Genomic DNA, 22,062 nt, shown 5'->3' on the forward strand with positions numbered 1-22,062 from the left:
AACGATTTATCCATAGCGTATAAGAAAATCAAAATCAAACCGTTTATTCGAAAAAAAAGAATCTGAGATGGGAAAGGAGCTGCACGTTCTAGGGCCAGTTTACAAATTATAGTGTGCTTACACAGTTTACGACTTTGTACTTTAATATTTTCTTTTCCTTTACTCTTATCCCATTAATTACAGCTGTCCCTTAGCCTGTCTTGTTTTCCAAAAAGGTTCGCTCTCTGATTCTGACTGACACAAAATATATGTTACTAAAATATCATTTAAAGTTATAATCTAGACGTTAATTACAAATTTAAACTATTAATAATTGTAAAAGTTGGACATAATCATTTTTATTAGTCGAATTTTGTAACACAAATGAACTTTTTTTCGTTTACGTTTTTTTTTTTTGGCTTCTTGGCCATCTGGTTTGTGATTTTTGTGAGCAATTATTCTTCATGATTGCGGCAGTTCATAATGACTATGTTTCCTATTCCAACTCAACCGTAGTTGTCCACTTTTGACATACATTCTAAAAAATAATAAATAATATCATCAAATTTTAATGTTCTAAGAAATGTATTAGATATTGAATAGTCTTTAATAATATCAATAAAATAGATCAAAAATAAATAAATTATCTCTTAATTTTCTAAACTGAACAAATATTATTGGACAATTATTTTTATAAAAATGGATGGAGGGAGCAAGAACCACCCACCTCTTTTTTTTTTTTTAATAATCATTGTATTCGATTCAAGCCAACTCATACATGCTTCAATTGATTTTACAGGTATTATGCTATATCCCACCAACATATAAAAATATCAAGTAATATTATTTATCAAGACTTGGAGAAAATGAAAACAAGTAACATTGCCTATCAAAACTTAAACAAATAAAAATAAATTTTGAGAAATTCAAATTTAAAATTTCATAATTTTTAGTCATTTCATTGATAATAGCCAATAGGAAACGCCCTCAGATACAATTCACGCTCACAATTTTATTTTCTGGGAAAGCTTATCTCAAAGCCTCTCCTACTCTTGACTATCTTCGAATTCTAAAATGCTTAATCAACTTTTATGTAAAGTTTATGCTAATAACCAGCAAACAATTCTCCCTTCGTCCATGTTATTTAGTGGTTTTGCCTTTTGACACACTTAAAAAAAACATTTACTATTATGAGTTCAATTTCTATCTAGGGTCTGAGTTTAAGCTGTGGTCTACAAGATGTTTTATATCCTGTTTAATTATCTTTTCTTAATATTTTTTCAGGCTATTTTTATCTCTTTTTACACCTATACTATAGCCAATTTGTCACACCTCTTCACTATGGTGCCCGTCCATCATTGTTTTACATGTTCGAATTACCTTAGTCTCGCCTCTTTCATCTTATCCACCATGCACGAACACTACTTCCACCGTACCCGCATATATTTGCTCCTAGCTAGTTCTATCTAACCTAATATGTCCACACGTTCGTTTCAATATCTTCATTATTGCTATTTTTATCTTTTCAACATACGAATTATTGACCAATCAACACTACGCCTCATTCAATATATTGCTTGTTTAAACGCCACTTTCTAAAACTTACATTTAGAATGTGATAGTACAATTATCCCACAATCCATACAATACAAACTTTCATTTCATCTACTCTACTCTAATACGATGTGTAACATCCTCGCATATTAATCCACACTTGTACATATTGATACTAGAGAGAAATATTAATCTTCAAGTAATTTTAATTAGCTGTTGACTATTATTAGCACACTAACGTTGTGAGGTCCTACCAACCAGGTGGGCAACACAAAAACAAAGTTTTTAATTCCACCTTAGAACGTGCCAATCATAAACGGTAACCATAATTGATGCGAATAATTAATTGATCAAACGGTCCTTAGTGTTTCGCAACTCTTCATCTGTTCGATCATCTAATTATACACGTGTACGCTCCTGATTTCTTCACACGGAAACAAAAGACGTGAACATTTTCATTTTAATTTGTTTTCATTTCCCTCCTATATATACTCCATTCCCTGTGGCGGTGTTCATCGTCTCTACAACTCTTCTTCTACCAAAATACATACACTTTCTCTCTCTACAAAAAAAATCACAATATATACCGAAAAGTTCTAGAGAGAGAAAGGGAAGAAAATGGCTTACTCGAACATTATCGTCGTTGCTTTCATGTTCGCTTTGGTCACCGGATCTGCTTTTGCTCAAGCTCCGGGAGCTTCTCCGGTAGCTTCACCAAAACCATCTCCGGTGCCGGTAGCAAAACCTCCAACTCCTGTTGTTACACCAGTATCTGCTCCTTCAGTATCTCCTGCTGCTAGTTCACCTTCTGATTCTCCAGTTTCATCTCCACCAGCTCCACCAACCCCTGACACTCCGGCGTCTGCTCCTTCCGCCGGCGGTGCTCTTGCTCCGTCCATCGGTGCTACTCCAAGCGGTTCTCCAACTGCTTCTCCAAATGCTGCATCCTTGAACAGAGTCGCTGTTGCTGGATCTGCCGTTGTAGCGATCTTCGCTGCGTCTTTGATGTTTTAGATCTGAGGAGATACTTGCATTTGGGATTTGCCAGAGAGAGATGTTTATGATTTTAGGATTTTTATTTTTAGTTCATCTTACTCGTTGATGTTTATTATTCGTTTTGCTCTTCTTTTACTTTTACCTTTGGGTGATGGTGACGATTACGTACATGCTATTGATTTGATTTTTACTATGGTTATTGTTTATTATCATCACCATTGTTATTACTTGTTATGCATTCTTTGTTTATTCATGGTGCACTATGATGTTTACGTTCCATTATCATAAATAAATTTATTTAACTGGGTTAATCAACTATCTAAACTTAATGAAAATTAATGAAAAAGAAAGCAGTAGGAAATTGCTAGGTAGACACGTGGTTTGACAGCTGTATGTAGAAGCAACTTCTTTCGGTTATAGTGCGGCATGTGCTTCTGGGGGCCGATTAAGTCGGAATCACGTTATACAAATACCTAGGAGTAAGTAAAGCTTAGTTCTTTAGTGATATGATTATTTCCATTTTGTTTTGTTTCTGCCAAATGACAGACCATCAAGTACGGCGGATGAGACATTACTGGTCCCTCTAACTTTAATTATTTGAGATTTAAAGTTTTTTTTCCCCATCAAAACTAAACAATTTGTAGTAGTGTAAAGATAAATACTGAAACTAAAGTAGTAGTTACAATAAACAGTGAAGTACCGTGTATGTTTATAAGTCCAAATTCCCTTCATAATTGATGAATTTTTAGTCTTGAGATGCAAAATATTTGATTGATTTTCGTTGTACCAATTAGTGAAGGGTAATTGCACGTTTAGTTGTAATTTGAGACGTGAAAATATCAAATACTTAGGGTGTGTTGTGTATGCACGCAGTTGGAAAATATTTTCTTAAAAATAACTTTATTACTCCAGAATAAGTACCAGAAAACTAGAAAGTAACAAATATTTATCTCCACTCCATAGATAAGTACTAAAAACATTTTAATTTGTTGCAAACAAAGTTTTCTTTATTTGATTGGTAGCTTAAATATCGTAACAATACAATTTTCATATGCCATAATGCCGTATTTGATGGGACTAAAATTTATTTTTCCTTGTTTATATACATGTTCAATGGGCCTTCATTTTGACTAAGAGACACAATCTTTGGGCTTGGATTTTACTAGGCATGTTATGTCTCTTGATACATGGCTTGGATATTGGATCAATATAATACAATCTTGGGCTTAGAACTATGAAGTGGACTTAATTTGTGGTGGCTCACCAAGACCCAACCCATCCCAAATGAATTGAATTTTGACTTGATTAGATCATGTAAACATGTTGTTTTGACGGACCTTCAAAAATCATAATCATAATCATGCATCAAGTACTCCCTTCATTTCATATTATTTGACTCTTATTGACCTAACACAATCCTTACGAAAGTTTCAACTAAAACTGTAATTTATTAAACTAATCTTATGAATGATTCTTTAAATTTGACTACTATTACGTATTTAATACTAAAGTAATATGAAAAAATATAATAAAATTCTCTTATTATTGCCTCGTTGTGCCTGAGTTATGAGGTCTATCAGCCATATGGATAGTTCAATGTGCACATCGATTTATGACCTTGAGATGTTGATCATCCAAAACACATTAGCATAACGTACTGGTTTGATATATGCTAAAACGAACAAGTAAAAACATCTATTTTTAATATGAGGCAACAAGTAAATGAAACAAGGGACTACTTTACCAAAAGAGTCATCATGACATGCCAATAAATCACAAGTGAAAACAAGACATGTATCAACCCAACCACTTACAAAGAGCAAAGCAAATAGAAAAAGCAGTAAACATAAATAAAATCAACAAAGTAACAAGGGAAAAAAAATGGTCACAACGTGGCACTGCCTCTATCCTGGCTAAGCTTATTAAATAGTAACAAAATAACTAAATATTGCAACCACACCGGAAATTAACAAAGGAATAAATGGTGACAAAATTACTGATGCAGATGGATGTGCAGTAGTAGGGGTGGTGGTGCCGGATGTTGGTGTGGTGGTGCCGGTTGATGGTGTGGTGGTGTCCGGTGACGGTGTGGTAGAACCACCACCGCCTCCGGCTGCTGCTACGGTAACGGCGAGCTTCATGCCACCGCCGCAATGGCCCATTACGCCGCAAATGAAGTAATGAGTACCGGCGGTTTTGAGAGGGATAGTGGTGGCGCCGCTACTGTCGGACGTTATGGAATTACCGGTAGTGCATGAAGCATAGTCACTAGAACTTACTTCGTCCACCGTGTGACCACTTGGATAGTTGAAAGCTGCAAAAATAAAATAAAGTATTATTTACTATTACGAGTTTAATTTCTATACACGCGTAAAAGTAGTTTTTATTAAATTACACAGATTACGTAAAATTCTTTTACCCTATTAGTGTATATACTACACTCGTTTTTCTCTTTGTCTCAATGTATGTGACATACTTTTTCTTTTTAGAACTTATATGTCATATTGTAGCAGAAAGAATAATATCTTTCTATATTTAGAAGCAACTTAATTGTATAACTTTAAATTTTTCATTTTATCTTTACGAGATAATCTATAGCTTTTGAACGGTATCCGGCAAAAATGTAACGTTCCCCTAGAAGATTTTCAACCACGTATGGACGAATAGGCCATCTGAAAATGGAAAATTTCTAATAGTATATCTAAGCTTTGTTTTAAATCAAAAGTTAAAAAAATTCTTTCTTAAATTTTATCAACTTTTTTTTTATTAACATTTCATATATATGATGTCACATAAATCAGAATAAAGGGAGTGCGTTACTTGATATTTTCATATGTAAAGATAATTTCTTGATTTGCTAAGTCATTTTTTTTTAAAAAAAATGTGTATATATGGGGGAGAAAACTTACCAAGTGAATCACCAACATTCAATGTTGTTCCACTAGCCCAAGTGGTATAATCCACACCAAGTCCCCATCCAGATGAGTCTCCAACAGTATAAACTTTGGCCAAACTTGGAACAACACAACACATGAACAAAAAAATTACACCCAAAAATTTTCCCATTTTTTTTTTATGAATCTAAAAGATAGAGAGTTGGTATTCTTAATTTTGAGTGAAGAATGCCTTTGATTTGATTTTCTTATATAGTAGAATGCATTGAAAAGGAAATGGAGTAGGTCACTTAATATTTTTGTAAAGGGGTGCATATATAGTTGTAAAGGAGATGTCACATAATTTCAGTTTGACATACATTATACCTAATGCCTTGAAAAAGTGGTCACTTTTATCTCTTTGTTTTCTAGCCTTGAAGAATTAGGTTGGTGAAATGAATTATGTTAGTTAAGATATTCTTGTTTGCCTGATGAAAAACATGAGGTTGAAACATTATATTACATGATGTGAAATGCGTAGAGAACAAGTCATGTAGAATCAAATATATGTTTGACCATTTTCACTAATTTCTAATTAGTACTAATTTACAAACGCCCCCTCCCCCCCTAAAGTCCCAGCGCTATCATATGAAAAGAATAAATATGAGTGATCAAAATTTGCTTAATTACGGTAGCATATTTGATCAAGCTTTCATAACCTCCTTTGATCTAAAGTCTCAATGCCATGAATAAAAAAAATAAAAAAGAGTCACGATCATATGAAAAGAATAAATGTATTAGTCATCAAAATTTGCCAATTACTGTAGCATGTTCGATCAAACTTTCATACCCTCCTCGGTCTAAAGTTTCAATGCCATGAATAAAAAAAATAAAAAAGAGTCACGATCATATGAAAAGAATAAACGTATGAGTCATCAAAATTTGCTAATTACTGTAGTATGTTCACTCAAACTTTCATACACCCCCACCCCACCCCCCACGATCATATGAAAAGAATAAATGTATGATTCATCAAAATTTTCCAATTACTATAGCATGTTAGATCAAACTTTTATACAACTAAACGCAATGAATTAAAAAAATAAAATAAAATTTTGATAATTACTATAAATGTTCGATCAAACTTTCATATATATATATATTATTTTGAGAGGTTCTTTTTGGGAGTAGGAAGATCACTTTTCGAACAACTTGGGGGAATTGCATATATAAAGTATATATGGACTCTCTTTATGTTAGGAGTAATGATATATAGATAAAAAGATTCGAGATAATATATATTAGATTGGTCTCATAATTAGCTAGAATAAAGTGAAACTATATATAGTCTTATATATTAATTCGAAAGAATTTCGTAGAAAAACCAAAGACATGTTAAGGTCGTCCCCCAGCCCCACCACCCGAAAAAAAAAAGGAAAAAAAAAACCCACACATTTATTTATTTTTAAAAATGATTATAAATAGACTTCTTTCAAATATAAAAAAGAAAAGAAAAATTGACCCTCTGTTTAGGGATGAGGGATAGTCTTTCTCGTATAAACTTGCAAAATATTCACCTAACAATTGGTGTAAAGGTGACTAGGGGGTCCCGCCACATGCCGACCTCAATTAAAGTGTCATCATTTTTTTTATAAAAAAAAATTGGTGCATAGTATTTATATTGGAGTTCGACCAAATTCAAATTCGCATTGAAAAGTCCTAATAGATAAAATTTTCTGATAAAGGCAAATTCCATTCCAAGGGAACTCTAACCCCAGACCCCGTCACAACCTTGTTGGTGTGTCGTCATTTTATTTTATTTTTGCTTCTTCCGTTCATATTTTCTGATTATAGAAATTCGCATGCTTTTTTTTTGCATATCAACTATTTTCTGCGTTTGAAGATGCAATTTTAGATCACAACTTGAAATCAAAATTTCTCACAGTTATTAAAACAAAATAAGGAAAAGAAAGTTCACTGATCTTAAAGTTGCAATTCGGAGGATTTAAATTCTAACTTGTGATATTATGATTCAAATTATATTTATGAATATGACGAAGCCACGTGTACAAGGTGATATAGGAGCAGCACAAAAATTACGATAGTGGGGACTCATAAAACGACCGAGTGAGACGATCTAACAACAATTTAGATGTCAAATTCAATATTGTTATCTTTGGAATCATTCTCAAAGTCAATTAATTCTCCTTTAATGATCATTTCTTAAGGTGAGGTTTTTGCTTTATTTCTCCTTCAAATTATATTTCATTTGAATCACACGTTGATGATACCAACTTATTTGGGATCGAGTAGTCAAATTCAACATTACATTTCTATAAATTGAGGTTTAGTTGAAAAAACGTATTTGGGAGTTAAGATTGAAGTTTTGTGAATGAAAACTTGATAAAACTCGTAAAACTTGTCTCTCAAATTTTGAATTTCATATTTCAAGTATGGAGTTTGAAGTTGAAATAGTGGTTCAAATTGATTAAAACAAACATCTATTTATATTTAAAAAATGACTTCCAAATATTATTTCAAAATTTTAAAACAAAAATCCATGGACAAACGGGTCTTTGAGAGAATTAGAAACTAATTTTGTTGGGTTTGTTAGGGTCCCGAGGGTCGGGCCAACTGCTCCCCACCTGCGCCTGCTCCTTTTTAGCTGTCCTAATTGCCAATTTGATCATTTGCCAATGAGGTCTCGTATTCGAGCACTGAGTATGAAATAAAATCGAAACTCCAATACGGGTAACAAATATGAGGCATCCAAATTTTCTGGTTTTAGTAAAGATAGAAAATATTAACCAAAAAGAAGAGGTTTCTGACATGGGATTCGGAGGTTTGGCTAATTATAGAAATGGCATCTCGTCAAATGTTACATCTCACCTGAAATTTTGGTAGCACTTCAACATCACTCTTATTCTTAGTGGGTTTCCTTTTTGATGAGTACCTTCTTTAACAGATCTTAAACTCTAACTTTTGGCAAAAAGTTACTTCAAAACACAGACGCGGACTCGTGATTTAAAGTTTATGAATTCGTATAATAATCTCAAGTTAATGTATAAAAATAACCGAGTTTCCAATCACATAGTAGTATTTATGGAGAAATTTAGTAGATTTCTTAATATGTATACAATGTCTGAGCAGAAAGACTAAATTCACGTGAACCTATATGTTACCTTGTAGATTCATCAATGTCAAAACTTAAAAGGTTGTCCCACACTCAAAAATTTACTCAAAATAATGAATACAAATATGTGTAATTGCAGAAACCAAAGCTAATTCAAGATGGGTAGAAAAGGCCAAATTTGAAAAGTAATGTGCACCAAACAGCTTGGATGTAGGTGATTTCTATAGAAATGTACCGTTCATACACTTAAAATGTTCACTTGCCTTTAAAACAACTTTCTTCTTCTTAGCAACAAACTCCTAAAAGGAATAATCATGCAATTTGATACATGGTCAAGACAAATTTATAAACAGCCCTTTTCCTATTGCTAGCAACAGCTTCCACTGCCAAAACTATGAACTTTTCATTTCTCTATCGACAGCCCTTGGTCGGAAGAGAGTGATACTGCAGAGAAGAAGGGAAAGAACGAAAGAGAAAAATAGACAACTCAGTGACTGCATTTCACGCAGGGAACGGTGAAATTAAAGATAAAAAAGGTAGTTAAAAAAAGAAGAAAAGGGGACAGTAAAAACTAGCATCAGCAGGCTTCCATAGCCTTTCTATATATCTCTCATTTTAAAATCCACAGCAATCAAACAGGAAGATTGAATTTGGAGCAGGACGAATAGTTTTTGGAAAGTAATCCCACAGACTATCTTATAGTTCAGGAGCTATACTTATTGAAAATTCCTAAACCCCACAAAGCTATTGATATGAAGCACCGCAATATAAAACTAAGAGCTACTTCAAAATTTAAGTTTCATGTTAGGGGCTAAACAGAAGATGCTTGATGCCATGACAATGTACATCGCATTGCTGAGCCCTACTTTTTGGAGTTGGATTGTCGGAACATATATTATTCATTGGATTATACACAGTTCTATAAGTATCATAAAAGGAAACCTCCATTCGTATTCCCAAATGGCATTTTCAGTATAAAACAATGCCTAGTTCAAGTGGCATCTCCTGTTATAAGAGTTGTGACATTTAATTTGGGTAAAGAAGACACTTCACTTACTAATTGGTAGTCCAGGATCTAACCCAACTTAATCTAGCTGACTTTCCCTACTTGTCTTTCATGGTAGATCACACTTTACTAACTCGCATTATTAAAAACAAGATATGGAGAATGAGAGGATAATAAAGAAACTGTTTTTTCAATAAAAGCAGAAACAAGTGTGAGCATGGCTGGAGGTGGAGAAGGTTTTACTATTGTCCTTAAGAGTTTTACAAATCATGGTGAACTCATGGTGACACAGTACCAACAAATATGGTGTGGTGTCAATTTTTTTTCAATCACAGTGTAGCACTTAAGCTTTAGGAGAAACTTGAATGACTGGGACGTAGAAGGCTTTTGTAACCTACTTCAGATGCTGGATCCCTTCCAGATTATTCAAAACTAACAGGATACTCTCAGTTAGGCAGCAAGTAAAGACAATAGTTTCTCTGTCAGCAAACTGCTATAGTTTACTAATGAAGCAAGCTGATCAATGGGATGATAACTGGCCTTGGAAACCGATTAGGAAGACGAAGGCACCTGTCAAGGCAGTATGGTTTGGGTAGGTTGCCTCTTTGGGGGGACTGCTTAACATAAAACAAATTGCAGAAAAGAGGATTCCTATTGTGCAATAGATGATATTTATGTGAGAATGACCAAGAAACAGTAGATCACCTCCTCATACTCTGCAAACTAACTAGACAATGCTAGGATTTGTTCCTCTATTGGGTAATGCCACTCAAGGTAAGAGATTTGATGGAATGCTGGCAACATCAAAGAACTCCTAGAGTATTGAAGCAGATCTGGAGGACCATCCGTCTTTGTATCTTTTTTTTTTTTGAGAATAACCATCCCTCTATGTATATTCTGGACCATTTGGCTAGAGAGGAACAAGACACGTTTAGAAAGTCAGAACAATCATATCTCCAGAATCAAGGATAACTGCCTCTAAAATTTATATTTCTGGAGTAGAAGTTGTATGGTGGATGGTCTTAGCCAATATATGAGTTTTCTAGAACTTACTTGGAAGAAGGATGTAACTGACTGCATTCCCATGCCCTGCAGGTCTTTTGTATCTTTTTAGTAACATCTTGGTAACTTAACAATAAACCTCAGGACAAGACTTGTGCTCTCTAAGAAGGATGTGCATACGTTTTAAGTGATCTCTTAATTGTTGATTCAAGACACAGGTGCTAAGAACTTAAAATCAGACAAAAAAAATTGTCAAGATAAAAAGTAGATGTAAAAGAGAGTGATAGTGCAAATAAGTGGAAAATGAAGTGTAATAGAGAGCACAACGCACCTTACACATTTATGAATTGTTATATTAGTACGAGGAAATAGGAGCAAATGCAGCCTAGAGTGTGAACAGAGACAAAGTAAGGTACCCTACGGTATTGGGATGTTACTTATGGAATAGATAACCAAATGGGTTCACCTAAGTAGGATACATGGAAGAACTACGTTTGACAATTAATCTTGAAAAACTACAACTTAAAACTTAATGCTTGTTCATAACATTAAGGAGATGAGTGTATATGTAGGAAAAACAGACAAAATGAAGACACTAATACATGGGAAGAAACAGATAGCTATGATCCTACTCCATACCCCTGATCACCACTCCGTAGTATCATATATCTGCTAAAATATCCTACAATGAATTGATTTAATCAAACTTCTAAACAAAAAGGACAATAAGTCGATAATTTTATTCAAACATATCAAATGCCGGGAAGTCCGTAATGATTCATAATTTGCCAGAGCAAATATTGTTTCATAGCAACTACCCAAAGCACCAATATGTCACCGGCACGCATTTTCATATATCTGGGTAGACAAAGAAATACTGATTCTCTTGCAATGAGACCTTGAAGGATACATGGCATGTCACGTAGGGACTGCATTCAATTATCATAGAGAATATGCCAAGCGGTAGTGATTCTCTTGCAATGAGAATTTAGAGGAGATGTCACCTTCGGACTGTATTCAATTTCCGTAGTGGACATTTCTCTAGAAACTTATACTTGATTAAACATTTTTTCCGCACCTCTAAACAAAACGAAGAGATAGAAAACAGAAAGTAATCCCGAATAATAGAGGAAACCAAAGGAACAGGGAACGTACATGAAGCTATATAAAAATTTCTGACACAAATTTTTTGAAGATATCTGCCTGGATTCTACTATACAAACAAAAAGTCATGGAAACTCACTTCCTCAGAGGAATAACTTCCAAAATTCAGCAGCATTAGCTCATTCTGCCACAGAGATCAATTCAGATGGTAGTTCTTGGGACTGGATAGCCTTTTTTGTCTCTTCTCTAAGAAACCTTTTACTCTGTGCCACCCTTATAGCTCTTCCCATAAATTCCTATGGATGAAGATATACTCAAATCAGGTTTTCGACATTAACCAGATCCAATGGTTCAAGTTCAAAAGAGTAAATAAACTACAGGAACCGCAATGAACATTCAATAAATGGAAACTGAAATTCATCACAACAAGCAGCCAAACCCAAAATTACCTTTCCGTCAAAGGAGGATAATGCTGCATCAGCTTCCTCCTTGGTATTAAGTGAAACAAATCCATATCCTGCAGATCGTCTGGGATTATCATTGAATATGACTTCAGCAGAAACAACATTTGCACCATTAGCCTTAAAGAATTCCAGCAGGTCGTTAGACCTTGCTTCAAAATGTAAATTAGCCACAAAGAGATTGTGTATAGGCAGCGGCTTGGATGGTGGTGGAGAAGAAGGTTTCTCAATCTTTGGCTTAGCCCATGTAAGTCTCAAAGGTCTACCCTCAAGTTCCTGTCAAGTGTTAACAACCAATAATGTAACCCAAACTCATTTCAAAAAAGTCAAATAGTGACAGAATTTTTCAGGAAGAGTTAACATTCGAAATCCTTACATACGCTTCAAGATTTTCAAGAACTGCCTTAGCTTCCTCATGTGAGCCCATTGTGACAAAGACCAAACCCCTGCTTCTTGTCTTGTTATACATCGCAACCTTGAGAACAAACAACAGACAACTAACCCATCTCAGAAAAACTTAAAAAGTATAATCGAACCTTCAAGAAACATAATGAGTTCAGGCAAGTTTGGTATGGCGAAAAATATTTTTCACCTGAAACCATTTTTCAGTATTTGGTTATAAGATAAATCTCCTTGAAAACAATTCTTCATCAAAAGGAAAAATGACTTCATTCACTTATGGTTAGAGGTCATTTTCCTCTCCAAAAATCACAATTCTTAATTCATAACACCAAATTCAACCAACATGAAGACGATGCTTCCAACCTTCAATACTAGAAATCATCATCATACCTTATACTGCATCTAGTATCATTATCATGTCACCTACTTACCAATATTTGATTACAAACAAAATTTCTCCATCCAAAAGTAGACTTTTTCACCTATGGAAGTAAGTCAGTTTCCTTCCGAAATTCTTAATCCATAACACTAACTTCAACCAACTTTTCAATTTCCAATACTACTAAAAAAATCATAGCTAACCTCTCTCCCCATAAAGGCAGGGTTAATGTATGTGTACATTCTACTCCCCAAACCCGAGACCACACTTGTGGAACTATACTAGATATGTTGTTGTTGTACTATAAACTTTATACTCATACCCTATCCTGCACCCTTGTAACTGTTTTCACAAATATAATTCTACATACATAAAACAGATATTTTAAAAAGGTGCAAACCTCAATATCCTCCACAGTGCCATATTTCTCAAATAGAGGTCGAAGGTCATTTGCTGTATAGGTCCAAGGAGCATTCTGAGCAAGCACTCTTCTTTTCAAACTTTCATCTTCTAATTGTTCTTCTAGGTCTTGTGCAGTTTCTGGAGTTTGGGCAGACGAAGAGCAATTGGATATGTAAAGGTAAGGTCTTTGAGCTTTGATGGGGATTAATGGGGAGAAACAAGGAGTTCGCAAAGAAATGGAGGATGGGGATAGTAAAATGGGAGTTGTAGGATGGTGGTGAAGGGGAAACAAAGTGGATGATGAAGAAGGAAATAGAGATGGAGAACATAGTAAGCGAAGTAACGCCATTGATGAAGCGGAAGAGTTGTGTAAATGGGCAATTCAAAGGCAGCTGCAGTTGGGGATAGTTTACGACTGGATAAGGGTCATAAACTGGAATTTTCAGGGTAATATAAACCGCTTCCTCCCTCCCAAAAAATTAAAATTCGTTTTTCAAGAATCAAATTAAATACGGTAATATTTATTTATTATTATAAAGGGAAAAAGAATAAATATATCTCTGAACTATCATAAATGGTATGCAGATACCATCCGTTATACTTTTGGGACATTGGTAGCCCCTGTCGTCCAAAAACTAGAGCATATATATCCTTTATACTAACGGACATACACGTGTCATAATCTTATCCACCGACCCGACATTTATTAAATATCGGATCGACGAATAAGATTGTGCCACATGTCCCTATTTAGTCTTCCGTTAGAACGAAGGGCATATATGCTCTAGTTTTTGGACGGTAGGAGCACCAATGTCCCAAAAGTATGACAGAGGGTATCCGCATACCATTTACGATAGTTCGGGGTATATCTGTCCTTTTTCCCTATTATAAAATATGAATAATATCATATTTCATGTGTTCACTTTATTTTTAACTTATCAAGAAAAAATATTTATTTTTTTCTATTTTATCCTCAACATTCGTAAAAGTGAACGGAGAGAATAACATGCAAAGGCGAACTTTGTGGAGGGATGATTTTGAACTTTACTTTGCACCATGAGGCTCCAAGTACAAAACTAGTCATAGTAAATGAGATTCAAATCTAGTCCCCTCACCTCTGAGGTGTGCAATGTTTAGTTTTAGTGTCTTTGGATATATCAATGAAAGTTCGATGTGAAGTCCTTCCACACTAGTATGAATCATCTCCTCTCGAGATTGGTTCTTCCAAAGATTTCGAATTCACATTAGAGATTGAGCAAGTGTCATCAATCTAGGACATAAATGATAACTTATAGTGTTTTCACGTAAGTTTTAAAATTTTAATTTTTAAAATATTAAATTAATTTACTCTAATTTATATTTAAATATATAATTAATCAAATTAACTCCAAAATACTACACGGAAAAAGAGTGATTTTAAAAAAAAATCAATCAAGATTTTCATATAGTCAGATTGTCTATTTAAATTTGTTGTTATTATGTTGAACCATTCTTTTTCTAAGATTCAAAAAGAAGCCTGCAAATAATATAATCCATTTGTGATGAGTGATGACCACCAAAGCTATGCCTTTTTTATTCCAACTTCCTTTGTGTCGTCAAGGATCTACACACGTATAATTTTCCTCTGAGGTAATGACCAATTTTCTAACAACAAAACTCAAAAACTCACATTTTTCATCCAAAAGAAATAAAGAAAGATTCTCCTATTCAATAGGAAGGAGGAACTTGCTCGGATGATAAACATTCATCACTTTCAACCTTAAGGTTCTGAGATTAGTCACCAAGGAAGCAAAAAGGTGGGAGCTTCTAGGAAGGATAAAAAGAAAAGATCTCCTTTAAGAACAAAAACAACCAACCACCATCAAATCCAAGCAAAACATAAATTTGGAATACAAAATTGGAACTAAATTGTTGTTGAAAAAAAAAACATTTTCACAGTTCCATACATCTAACGATTCGACAAGCAGGCTCCACAGTAGTCAGTCCCATGGCAGGAATTTTGAGCAAAAAATCATCACGACACTAGGATATGGAAATTGAAAGATCAATGGCAAATCATGTCCATTGACTTTTAACACAAGAACACATGCAGCAGTCGCAAGATTCATCCATCAGTAACCAAAAATCCCTACTTTGCAATATAACACAAGCAAAATATATCCATAATGCACTAACAATAGTTTCCTTACAAGAGCGAAAAACAACCAAATTCTTCAAGGCTATATAGGGGAGATGAGAATGTAGTATGTTGCTTTTTACAGTTACCGAGAATCGTAACAACACTTTTAAATGCAAGAATAGCCTAAAATGATCAAAAGAAATTGCAACTGGTCAGGAAGGAGGAACTTCTTCTGCTACTTCTTGCATAATCTATATTCAGGTGAGTTTGCTCGCAAAGGTGATAAAGGCTGCCTCAAAGAATCAACCTCGCTGAAATCAAGTTTTCCCTCTACTGGACTGCTTATCTTGGGGCTTGATTTCCTTTTGTTGCCCTGCGAGCACTGGTTAAAGGTTAAACAAAACTTAAGCTATGAGCGCAACATAGAGAGGAAACAAAAGAACAGGCTAAAAGAAACTCGTATAAGCTTACCTTGCCAGAAGAAGGTTTTCCACCAGAACCAGGTGTGTGTTTCTCTTTCTGGTACAGCCTTATCAGCCTTTTATTTGCCTCATCCAAAACATTGTTTTGTTCAAACAATACGTTCACCTAAAATCAGAAAATTATCCCCTTTTTCTTAGTTTACTAGGCAGGCAGGAGATCAAACACTTTCTTTCTCTTTAAATCTACTCACCTCATCTTCAGCTTTATGGAGGTTTATCCTCAAATGTTCCTTGTCTTTCTGCAGAGTATTGACCTCAGCAACCAGAGCAATAACCCTTTGTGTTGATGGCCTCAATCTATCAAAGCAAAAGGCGCTCAGCTAAAAATTAAAACAAAACACAAAATTGTAGACATTTGGAGAAACAGAAGTTGAACTCACCGCTTCCACTTCGTCATCAACCTTTGAAAAACTTCTACACCACTATTTGCCTCCAGAAACGCATGTGCTGTCGATGCAGCATCATCTCTACCAATCACAGTTTCCAGCAAATTGTCGAGCAGATTCTGTTCCAACGAAGCATCATCTGTGGCTGTGTCATCCTTCAAGAATGAGTAAAGTAATCTAATTATTAGCCTCAAGAAGAAAGATTCTACTTCTAGCAATCTAGAGATGTATCAAATAGTTATTTTCCAAGCAGCCAATTAGTTAGGTTTCCAAGTAATCAGAGGGATAATTGCATATCCTCAGAAGAAGGATCTAATTATCTGAATGGCCGTTACACATGAAAAGGCACAACTTGAATCCCGGGAAAGAGAAAGGAAGCGCTATTCACAGAGAAATCACCAGTTATTTTACTGATATCAAGGAAAAATAAAATTAGACCAATAAGCTCTCTCATTCTCATAACCACCAGAAGTTTGGACAGGAGTTTCATTACTTAATATTATGTTACATTACCAGTATCCGACACTGGATCTAGGTGTCAGATTCATAAATCACATAAATCTAGGATCCGAAATATATAAAGGCCATTGAGAGTCAAAATAAATATAATGTTTTGTTAGTTAAGTATCTATTTTTTTTATAAGGATTGAAATGCCTACAATATTATTTAGTTTGTTCTACATTAACACATATATAGTAGTACAAACAAAAACAAAAAGAAGAAGACCAATAAAGAGTAGTAGGAAAATGTAATAGAAAAGGGGCCTAAAAGCCCAATTCTGTTACAGGAAATGGAGAACAAAAATTACTCCCTATCGGAACCTGGACAGAGACAACAACAATTCCACTGGCATGCCAATGTTGTCATGTCAACACCGGTCAACAACGACATGGGAGAATTCACATAACATTGATCATATGTCTAAAATCCTAAAATCGAGACATTGACACAACACAAGGTTTGAGAGACCTTGGCCTAACGAACGCTACCATTGAAGAACTTCAACCACATCATAACTCATGGTTAAAGAATGAGACGATCAACAAAGTCAAACCCTTCATATTATCCAGATACAACAGCTGTATGGCATTTGGGTCGAAAACTTTCTCACGTCAGAACCAACTTCAAAGATCCTAATGAAAAATTGGGAATAGTTAAAAATGCATTTGCTTGCCAGACTCCCAACATCATAGAAGACATATGTGTATGCTAAAATGGAGATCTTATCGGAAAAAAAAGTGTGACACTAGTAGGTTTTAGAGACCTTAGGCCTAAATATACACTGTTACCAGAGATATTTTTTTGACTTCATAACTTTTACTTCAAGAATAAATGGACATATTGTTGCCAAGAATGGCCTCAAACAAAACTGTAAGTCGACATCAAAGATACATAAATCACATCATAACTCATAGTTGAATAAGGCAATTAACAACGTACGTATACCTAATTCTGAAAATCCAAAAGTGGAGACCTTATGCCTAAAACCCTAAAAATGGAGACAGTGGTACAACATAGGGTTTAAGAGACCTCTAGCTTAATGTACGCTACCATCAGAGTTATTTAACCACATCATAACCCATGGTTGAAAAGTTGGGGAGTCAACAAAGCAGTGAGCCTCATGATATCTAGATAAAACAGCTCTATGAAGCTTTCTGGGTCGGAAACCCCTTTCATGTTTGAGTAGATATCAAAAACCCTAATGAAATAATGTGAATAATTAATGTTGTAGCAAAAATTCATCTGTTATCATCTATTTCAAGTAAATGCATTCAGCTTACACTGAATCTCTTAAAAGTACTCTGGGATGCAAATTTAGAAACTTTACCACAACATATCTTGAAGTACCCTTTGGGCGAAAAGTTGAGAGCGTCCACCAATTAGCAATGTTTATCAGAAAATGTGTGAGAAAACTAGCTTCTTGGAAGAAGCAATATAATTGCTATAAGATGACAAGACTTACTAATTGTGTGCTTCATAACATACCTACGTACATAATGGTATTACATACGACAACAACATCATACACAGTGTAGTCCAACATTGTTGGGTCTTGGGAAGGTAGAGTGTACGCATACCTTACCTCTACCTGAGGTAGAGAAGTTGTTTTTGATAGAACTCCGGCACAAGGCAAAAACAGTCTAGGAAAAGACATAATGAAAGTACAATAGACAATAGATAGTAACATAATAGTACTACAACAAAATAATACTACAAAGAATAGAACACTAAATAATAATCACAGAAATCGAAGAACAAGAAACTACAAGAGTAGTCCTACGACTACTAGTAGCACTCCTACCTACTAGTATGGACACACTCCTACCTAGTAACCTTCTACCCTAATTTGTGTCCCCCACATCTTCCTCTCTAAGGTCATGTCCTCCACATCTTCCTATCTAAGGTCATGTCCTAGATAAGTTACAATTATGTCATATCCTATCTAATCACCTCTCCCCAACACTTCATTGGTCTACCTCTCCCTCTCCTAAATCCATCAATACCAATTTCTCACACCTCCGTACTGGGCATATGTGCATCTCCTCATCACATGCTCGAACCATCTCAACCTTACTTCTCACGACTTGTCTTAGCTATCTTCAATTTTAATTATATCTCTTCTAGTATGGACCCACACACCTATCACAACATCCTCATCATCTTCTGGATGTGAGAGTTCTTGACCGGCTAATACTCCGCACTATTCAACATAGTTGGTCTAACTACCACTCTATAGAATTTGCCTTTAAGTCTAGGTTATCACACAAAACTTCAGATGCAAACCTCCATTTCATACTAGACATTGTAATATAAGCTCCCCTAATTTTTCTTCACAACTTCTGTTCATACTTAGTTGGTTCCAAATTTTATGCAATAAATCACTTTATGTAAATACTTTGGAGACTTAAGTTAGTACATTCAGAACAACATTAAATTTTAAAATTAAAAGGAAGTCGCCCATGTTGGCCTGATAAATGCTATAAACAATTCATCAATAACACCACATAACATTGAATAAACATAAAGTTAAACATGGGAGGGAACCAAGAGAACAAAAAAGGAGGAATTACATACCATTTGGGTCTCATATTGACACTTGTAGAAATGCAATTCTTCAGATAACTTTCGAACCTCTTCCTCCAAGTCATGAACACGAATCTCAGCTTCCTTTGCTCTCTCATCTGCCTCATTTCCAAAATCCATTAATGCCTCACGGTCATGATCATACAAAGCGCACTCTTTCTCCCACCTCTTACACTGAGCCAACAAATTCGAACACTCCACCGCCAACCTCTGATTTTCATCCACAAACCTCTTCAGTGCCGAAGCATTCATACTTGACTCAGCCTAACAAGTAAAAACATCAACAATTAAGAGAAGAAGCACAAAATCAAATAAAATCTTAACATAAGCATATGAATTTTTCTATATATACAAAGATAAATAAAAGAAGATCAATATTTATAACAAACATTTCAGAATTTTTATTAAAGTAAATCAAAGAGGAGAGTATAAGGTAAAAACCCTAGTGCGCTCAATCGTTTCATCTTTCTCTTTCAATTTGGCTTGTAGAGAAAGATACTGATTCCGAAGACGAACAAGGGATTCTTCAGATGCTCGAAGCTTTAATTGAAGCGTTTGTGACGAAACAGGGAGACCAAGAGAGTACTCAATCGATTCACGAATGTAATCTTCGGTCTCTTGCGAAAGATCCATCTTGAAACTTCAAACAAACCGTAAACTCCGATTAAATGTTTCCGGCGATGGGAATTGAAAATCGATCTTCCCGGCTACCGGAATTTGATCGGAGAGTTGTGCGAAGTGAGAGCGGTTGCGGTCTGAAATGAGGGGTTTTGGGGTCTTATATATATCTTTTTTTCTTTATAGTGATTGTTTGGAATTTCGAATTGGGAAGTGGAAGATCTAGCCGTTACAACTTAAAAGATTTGTTTGTGTATTTAAATGTTGGACTCAAGGAGATGATTTATGCAAAGGTTCTTTTGACTATTAGTTAAATTTTTCTTTCTATTTTTTAAAATGGCAAATATCATTTATGAAATGGAAAAGATATAAATTTTCCCTTGAACTTGTCCCGAAAAGTCAATTACACATTTAAACTATCTTAGTGACCTATTACACACCTATACTATTCAAAAATGAATTTTCTTACCTCTAAAACTGACGTGGCAAAAAAATAAAAAATAGGCGCGTCAGTTTGAAATTAAAGTAAAAAAAAAAGTTAGAATCCTCTTTTCCACCCCAACCCCCCCCCCCCCCCCCCACACCTCTTCTTCTTCAAACCCCATCCATTGTCCTCTTCTTCTTCATTCTTTATTTTCATCACACTTCTTTATTTTTGGGAAAATGCATAAATACCCCCCAACCTAAGCCCGAAATTCCAGAGACACACTTATACTATACTAAGGTCCTATTACCTCCCAAACTTATTTTATAAATAATTTTCTACCCCTTTTCGGCCTACGTGGCACTATCAACCAGATAGGTTGAAAAAATTGTCAATACGCATTGGGCCTAAAAGATAGTGCCACGTAGGCCGAAAAGGGCTAGAAAATTATTTATAAAATAAGTTTGGGGGGTAATAGGACCTTAGTATAATTTAAGTGTGTCTTTGAGATTTCAGGCATAAGTTAGGGGTACTTATGCATTTTTCCTATATTTTTTATCACAATCTTGGAGCACAATTTTTTTTGATTCGCAATTAGGTTAATTCCCATAGATTTGTTAGTGAATAATTGTATTTTATCTAGAAAAAATTTGATTGATTGTTTCTATCTTTTCTTTTTTTTTGACTTTGTTAAAGAATTTTTGGTTGTTAATCAATTTTTCGTTTTGGTGGTAATAGCAGCTTTATGGGTTTAGTGGTGGTGGGTGGCAGGTGACAAACATTAATGTCACCCCCCAAGACTATCCCCGAGACGCGGACACGGGACCTAGGATCACAAGTGATCCCAAGCTAACCCTGTTGGCCTTATCATGAGCATACTAAAGATAATAAACTGATGCGGGAGCTAAATCATAAATAAAAATGAAAAGATGGGGAATACCCATATACTATAATTGAGATAAATGATAACTGATGAGTTTAATACAAAGATGATATTAACTCAATACTAAGCTGAATTTAACTATGTCTGAAAATAGCCTCTAACTGACTAGAAATGCTAAGACAGGCCCCAACTAAGTTTAACAAAACTGAAAACTAAAGGACTAAAAATAATACTGAAAAGAGACTCATGACTATTGTCCTCGGAGAATGAGGACTCACAACTGATTCTGCTGAACTGAAGATCGGAAACCGATCTAAGCGTGATCTGGATGCTGAAAACCTGAATCTACATCACGAGAAGATGTAGCACACGTATGCGTTAGTACTTGAAAGGTACTGAGCATGCATGATAGAATACAACTGAAATAACATATAACTGAATAAAGCAAATAAGTAATGTCATAATCTGAACATGATATAGATATTGAATGCTGAGAAAACTGAATGCAGTGACCAATTTATAACATGCTGAAACTGAATACTGACTATACAAATAAATGGTCAATGCAATAGAATCTGACTGAACTGTGGGAGCTATTAATAATCGATAATAAAACCACATGAGCTAAATGTGAAGTCCGATGTATACGCTCCATCGAGAGGACCCAATATACCCTGCCAGAGGTATAGAGGCATACTGGCGTGATCACTGAAATGATGCCCACAGAGGGGACTTACAACCTACGTGGCTAGTGTTGACACCCAATTTTGGCCC

The 22,062-nt window shown here is 35.0% G+C and overlaps 4 protein-coding genes across 6 annotated transcripts; 1 reads left to right on the forward strand and 3 right to left on the reverse strand.

Moving 5' to 3' along the window:
* Positions 1 to 2,035: 2,035 nt before the first annotated feature.
* On the forward strand, positions 2,036 to 2,780 carry LOC102589511 (classical arabinogalactan protein 5). The gene has a single exon (XM_006363242.2). It carries the CDS (start codon positions 2,152 to 2,154, stop codon positions 2,545 to 2,547), a length of 396 nt encoding a protein of 131 aa, XP_006363304.1. The 5' UTR covers positions 2,036 to 2,151; the 3' UTR covers positions 2,548 to 2,780.
* A 1,468-nt stretch (positions 2,781 to 4,248) lies between these two features.
* LOC102589845 (blue copper protein-like) lies at positions 4,249 to 5,717 on the reverse strand. The gene is made up of 2 exons (XM_006363243.2): positions 5,439 to 5,717; positions 4,249 to 4,843 (listed from the first exon to the last, which is right to left on the reverse strand). Exons 1-2 carry the CDS (start codon positions 5,593 to 5,595, stop codon positions 4,452 to 4,454), a joined length of 549 nt encoding a protein of 182 aa, XP_006363305.1. The 5' UTR covers positions 5,596 to 5,717; the 3' UTR covers positions 4,249 to 4,451.
* A 3,009-nt stretch (positions 5,718 to 8,726) lies between these two features.
* LOC102590165 (28 kDa ribonucleoprotein, chloroplastic) lies at positions 8,727 to 13,729 on the reverse strand. Of its 2 annotated transcripts, XM_006363244.2 has the most exons (5): positions 13,290 to 13,729; positions 12,485 to 12,583; positions 12,097 to 12,384; positions 11,787 to 11,943; positions 8,727 to 8,979 (listed from the first exon to the last, which is right to left on the reverse strand). In XM_006363244.2, exons 1-4 carry the CDS (start codon positions 13,638 to 13,640, stop codon positions 11,827 to 11,829), a joined length of 855 nt encoding a protein of 284 aa, XP_006363306.1. In that variant the 5' UTR covers positions 13,641 to 13,729; the 3' UTR covers positions 8,727 to 8,979; positions 11,787 to 11,826. The 2 variants fall into 2 exon arrangements, with proteins under 2 accessions (XP_006363306.1, XP_015158859.1); XM_015303373.1 differs by lacking the exon at positions 8,727 to 8,979 and having other exon boundaries at positions 11,451 to 11,943.
* Positions 13,730 to 15,394: 1,665 nt separating this feature from the next.
* LOC102590487 (centlein) lies at positions 15,395 to 20,154 on the reverse strand. 2 transcript variants are annotated; one of them, XM_006363246.2, is made up of 6 exons: positions 19,805 to 20,154; positions 19,355 to 19,627; positions 16,273 to 16,433; positions 16,084 to 16,189; positions 15,882 to 15,998; positions 15,395 to 15,783 (listed from the first exon to the last, which is right to left on the reverse strand). In XM_006363246.2, the coding sequence occupies exons 1-6, from the start codon at positions 19,994 to 19,996 to the stop codon at positions 15,646 to 15,648; spliced, it is 987 nt and encodes a 328-aa protein (XP_006363308.1). In that variant the 5' UTR covers positions 19,997 to 20,154; the 3' UTR covers positions 15,395 to 15,645. The 2 variants fall into 2 exon arrangements, with proteins under 2 accessions (XP_006363308.1, XP_006363307.1); XM_006363245.2 differs by having other exon boundaries at positions 15,395 to 15,792.
* Between the last annotated feature and the right edge of the window lie 1,908 nt (positions 20,155 to 22,062).

This window comes from Solanum tuberosum, unplaced genomic scaffold (genome assembly GCF_000226075.1).
Source record: "Solanum tuberosum cultivar DM 1-3 516 R44 unplaced genomic scaffold, SolTub_3.0 scf00404, whole genome shotgun sequence".
Lineage (NCBI taxonomy): Eukaryota > Viridiplantae > Streptophyta > Magnoliopsida > Solanales > Solanaceae > Solanum > Solanum tuberosum.

Coding starts and splice junctions, on each gene's coding strand:
- LOC102589511 (XM_006363242.2), top strand. CDS start 2,152: ATGGCTTACTCGAACATTATCGTCGTTGCTTTCATGTTCGCTTTGGTC.
- LOC102589845 (XM_006363243.2), bottom strand. CDS start 5,595: ATGGGAAAATTTTTGGGTGTAATTTTTTTGTTCATGTGTTGTGTTGTT. Junction 4,844..5,438: donor GAATGTTGGTGATTCACTTG/GTAAGTTTTCTC, acceptor TTATTTTTGCAG/CTTTCAACTATCCAAGTGGT.
- LOC102590165 (XM_006363244.2), bottom strand. CDS start 13,640: ATGGCGTTACTTCGCTTACTATGTTCTCCATCTCTATTTCCTTCTTCA. Junction 12,584..13,289: donor GCACTGTGGAGGATATTGAG/GTTTGCACCTTT, acceptor TTTGTTCTCAAG/GTTGCGATGTATAACAAGAC. Junction 12,385..12,484: donor TTGAAAATCTTGAAGCGTAT/GTAAGGATTTCG, acceptor AACACTTGACAG/GAACTTGAGGGTAGACCTTT.
- LOC102590487 (XM_006363245.2), bottom strand. CDS start 19,996: ATGGATCTTTCGCAAGAGACCGAAGATTACATTCGTGAATCGATTGAG. Junction 16,190..16,272: donor TTGATGACGAAGTGGAAGCG/GTGAGTTCAACT, acceptor TTGCTTTGATAG/ATTGAGGCCATCAACACAAA. Junction 15,793..15,881: donor GAAAACCTTCTTCTGGCAAG/GTAAGCTTATAC, acceptor ACCTTTAACCAG/TGCTCGCAGGGCAACAAAAG.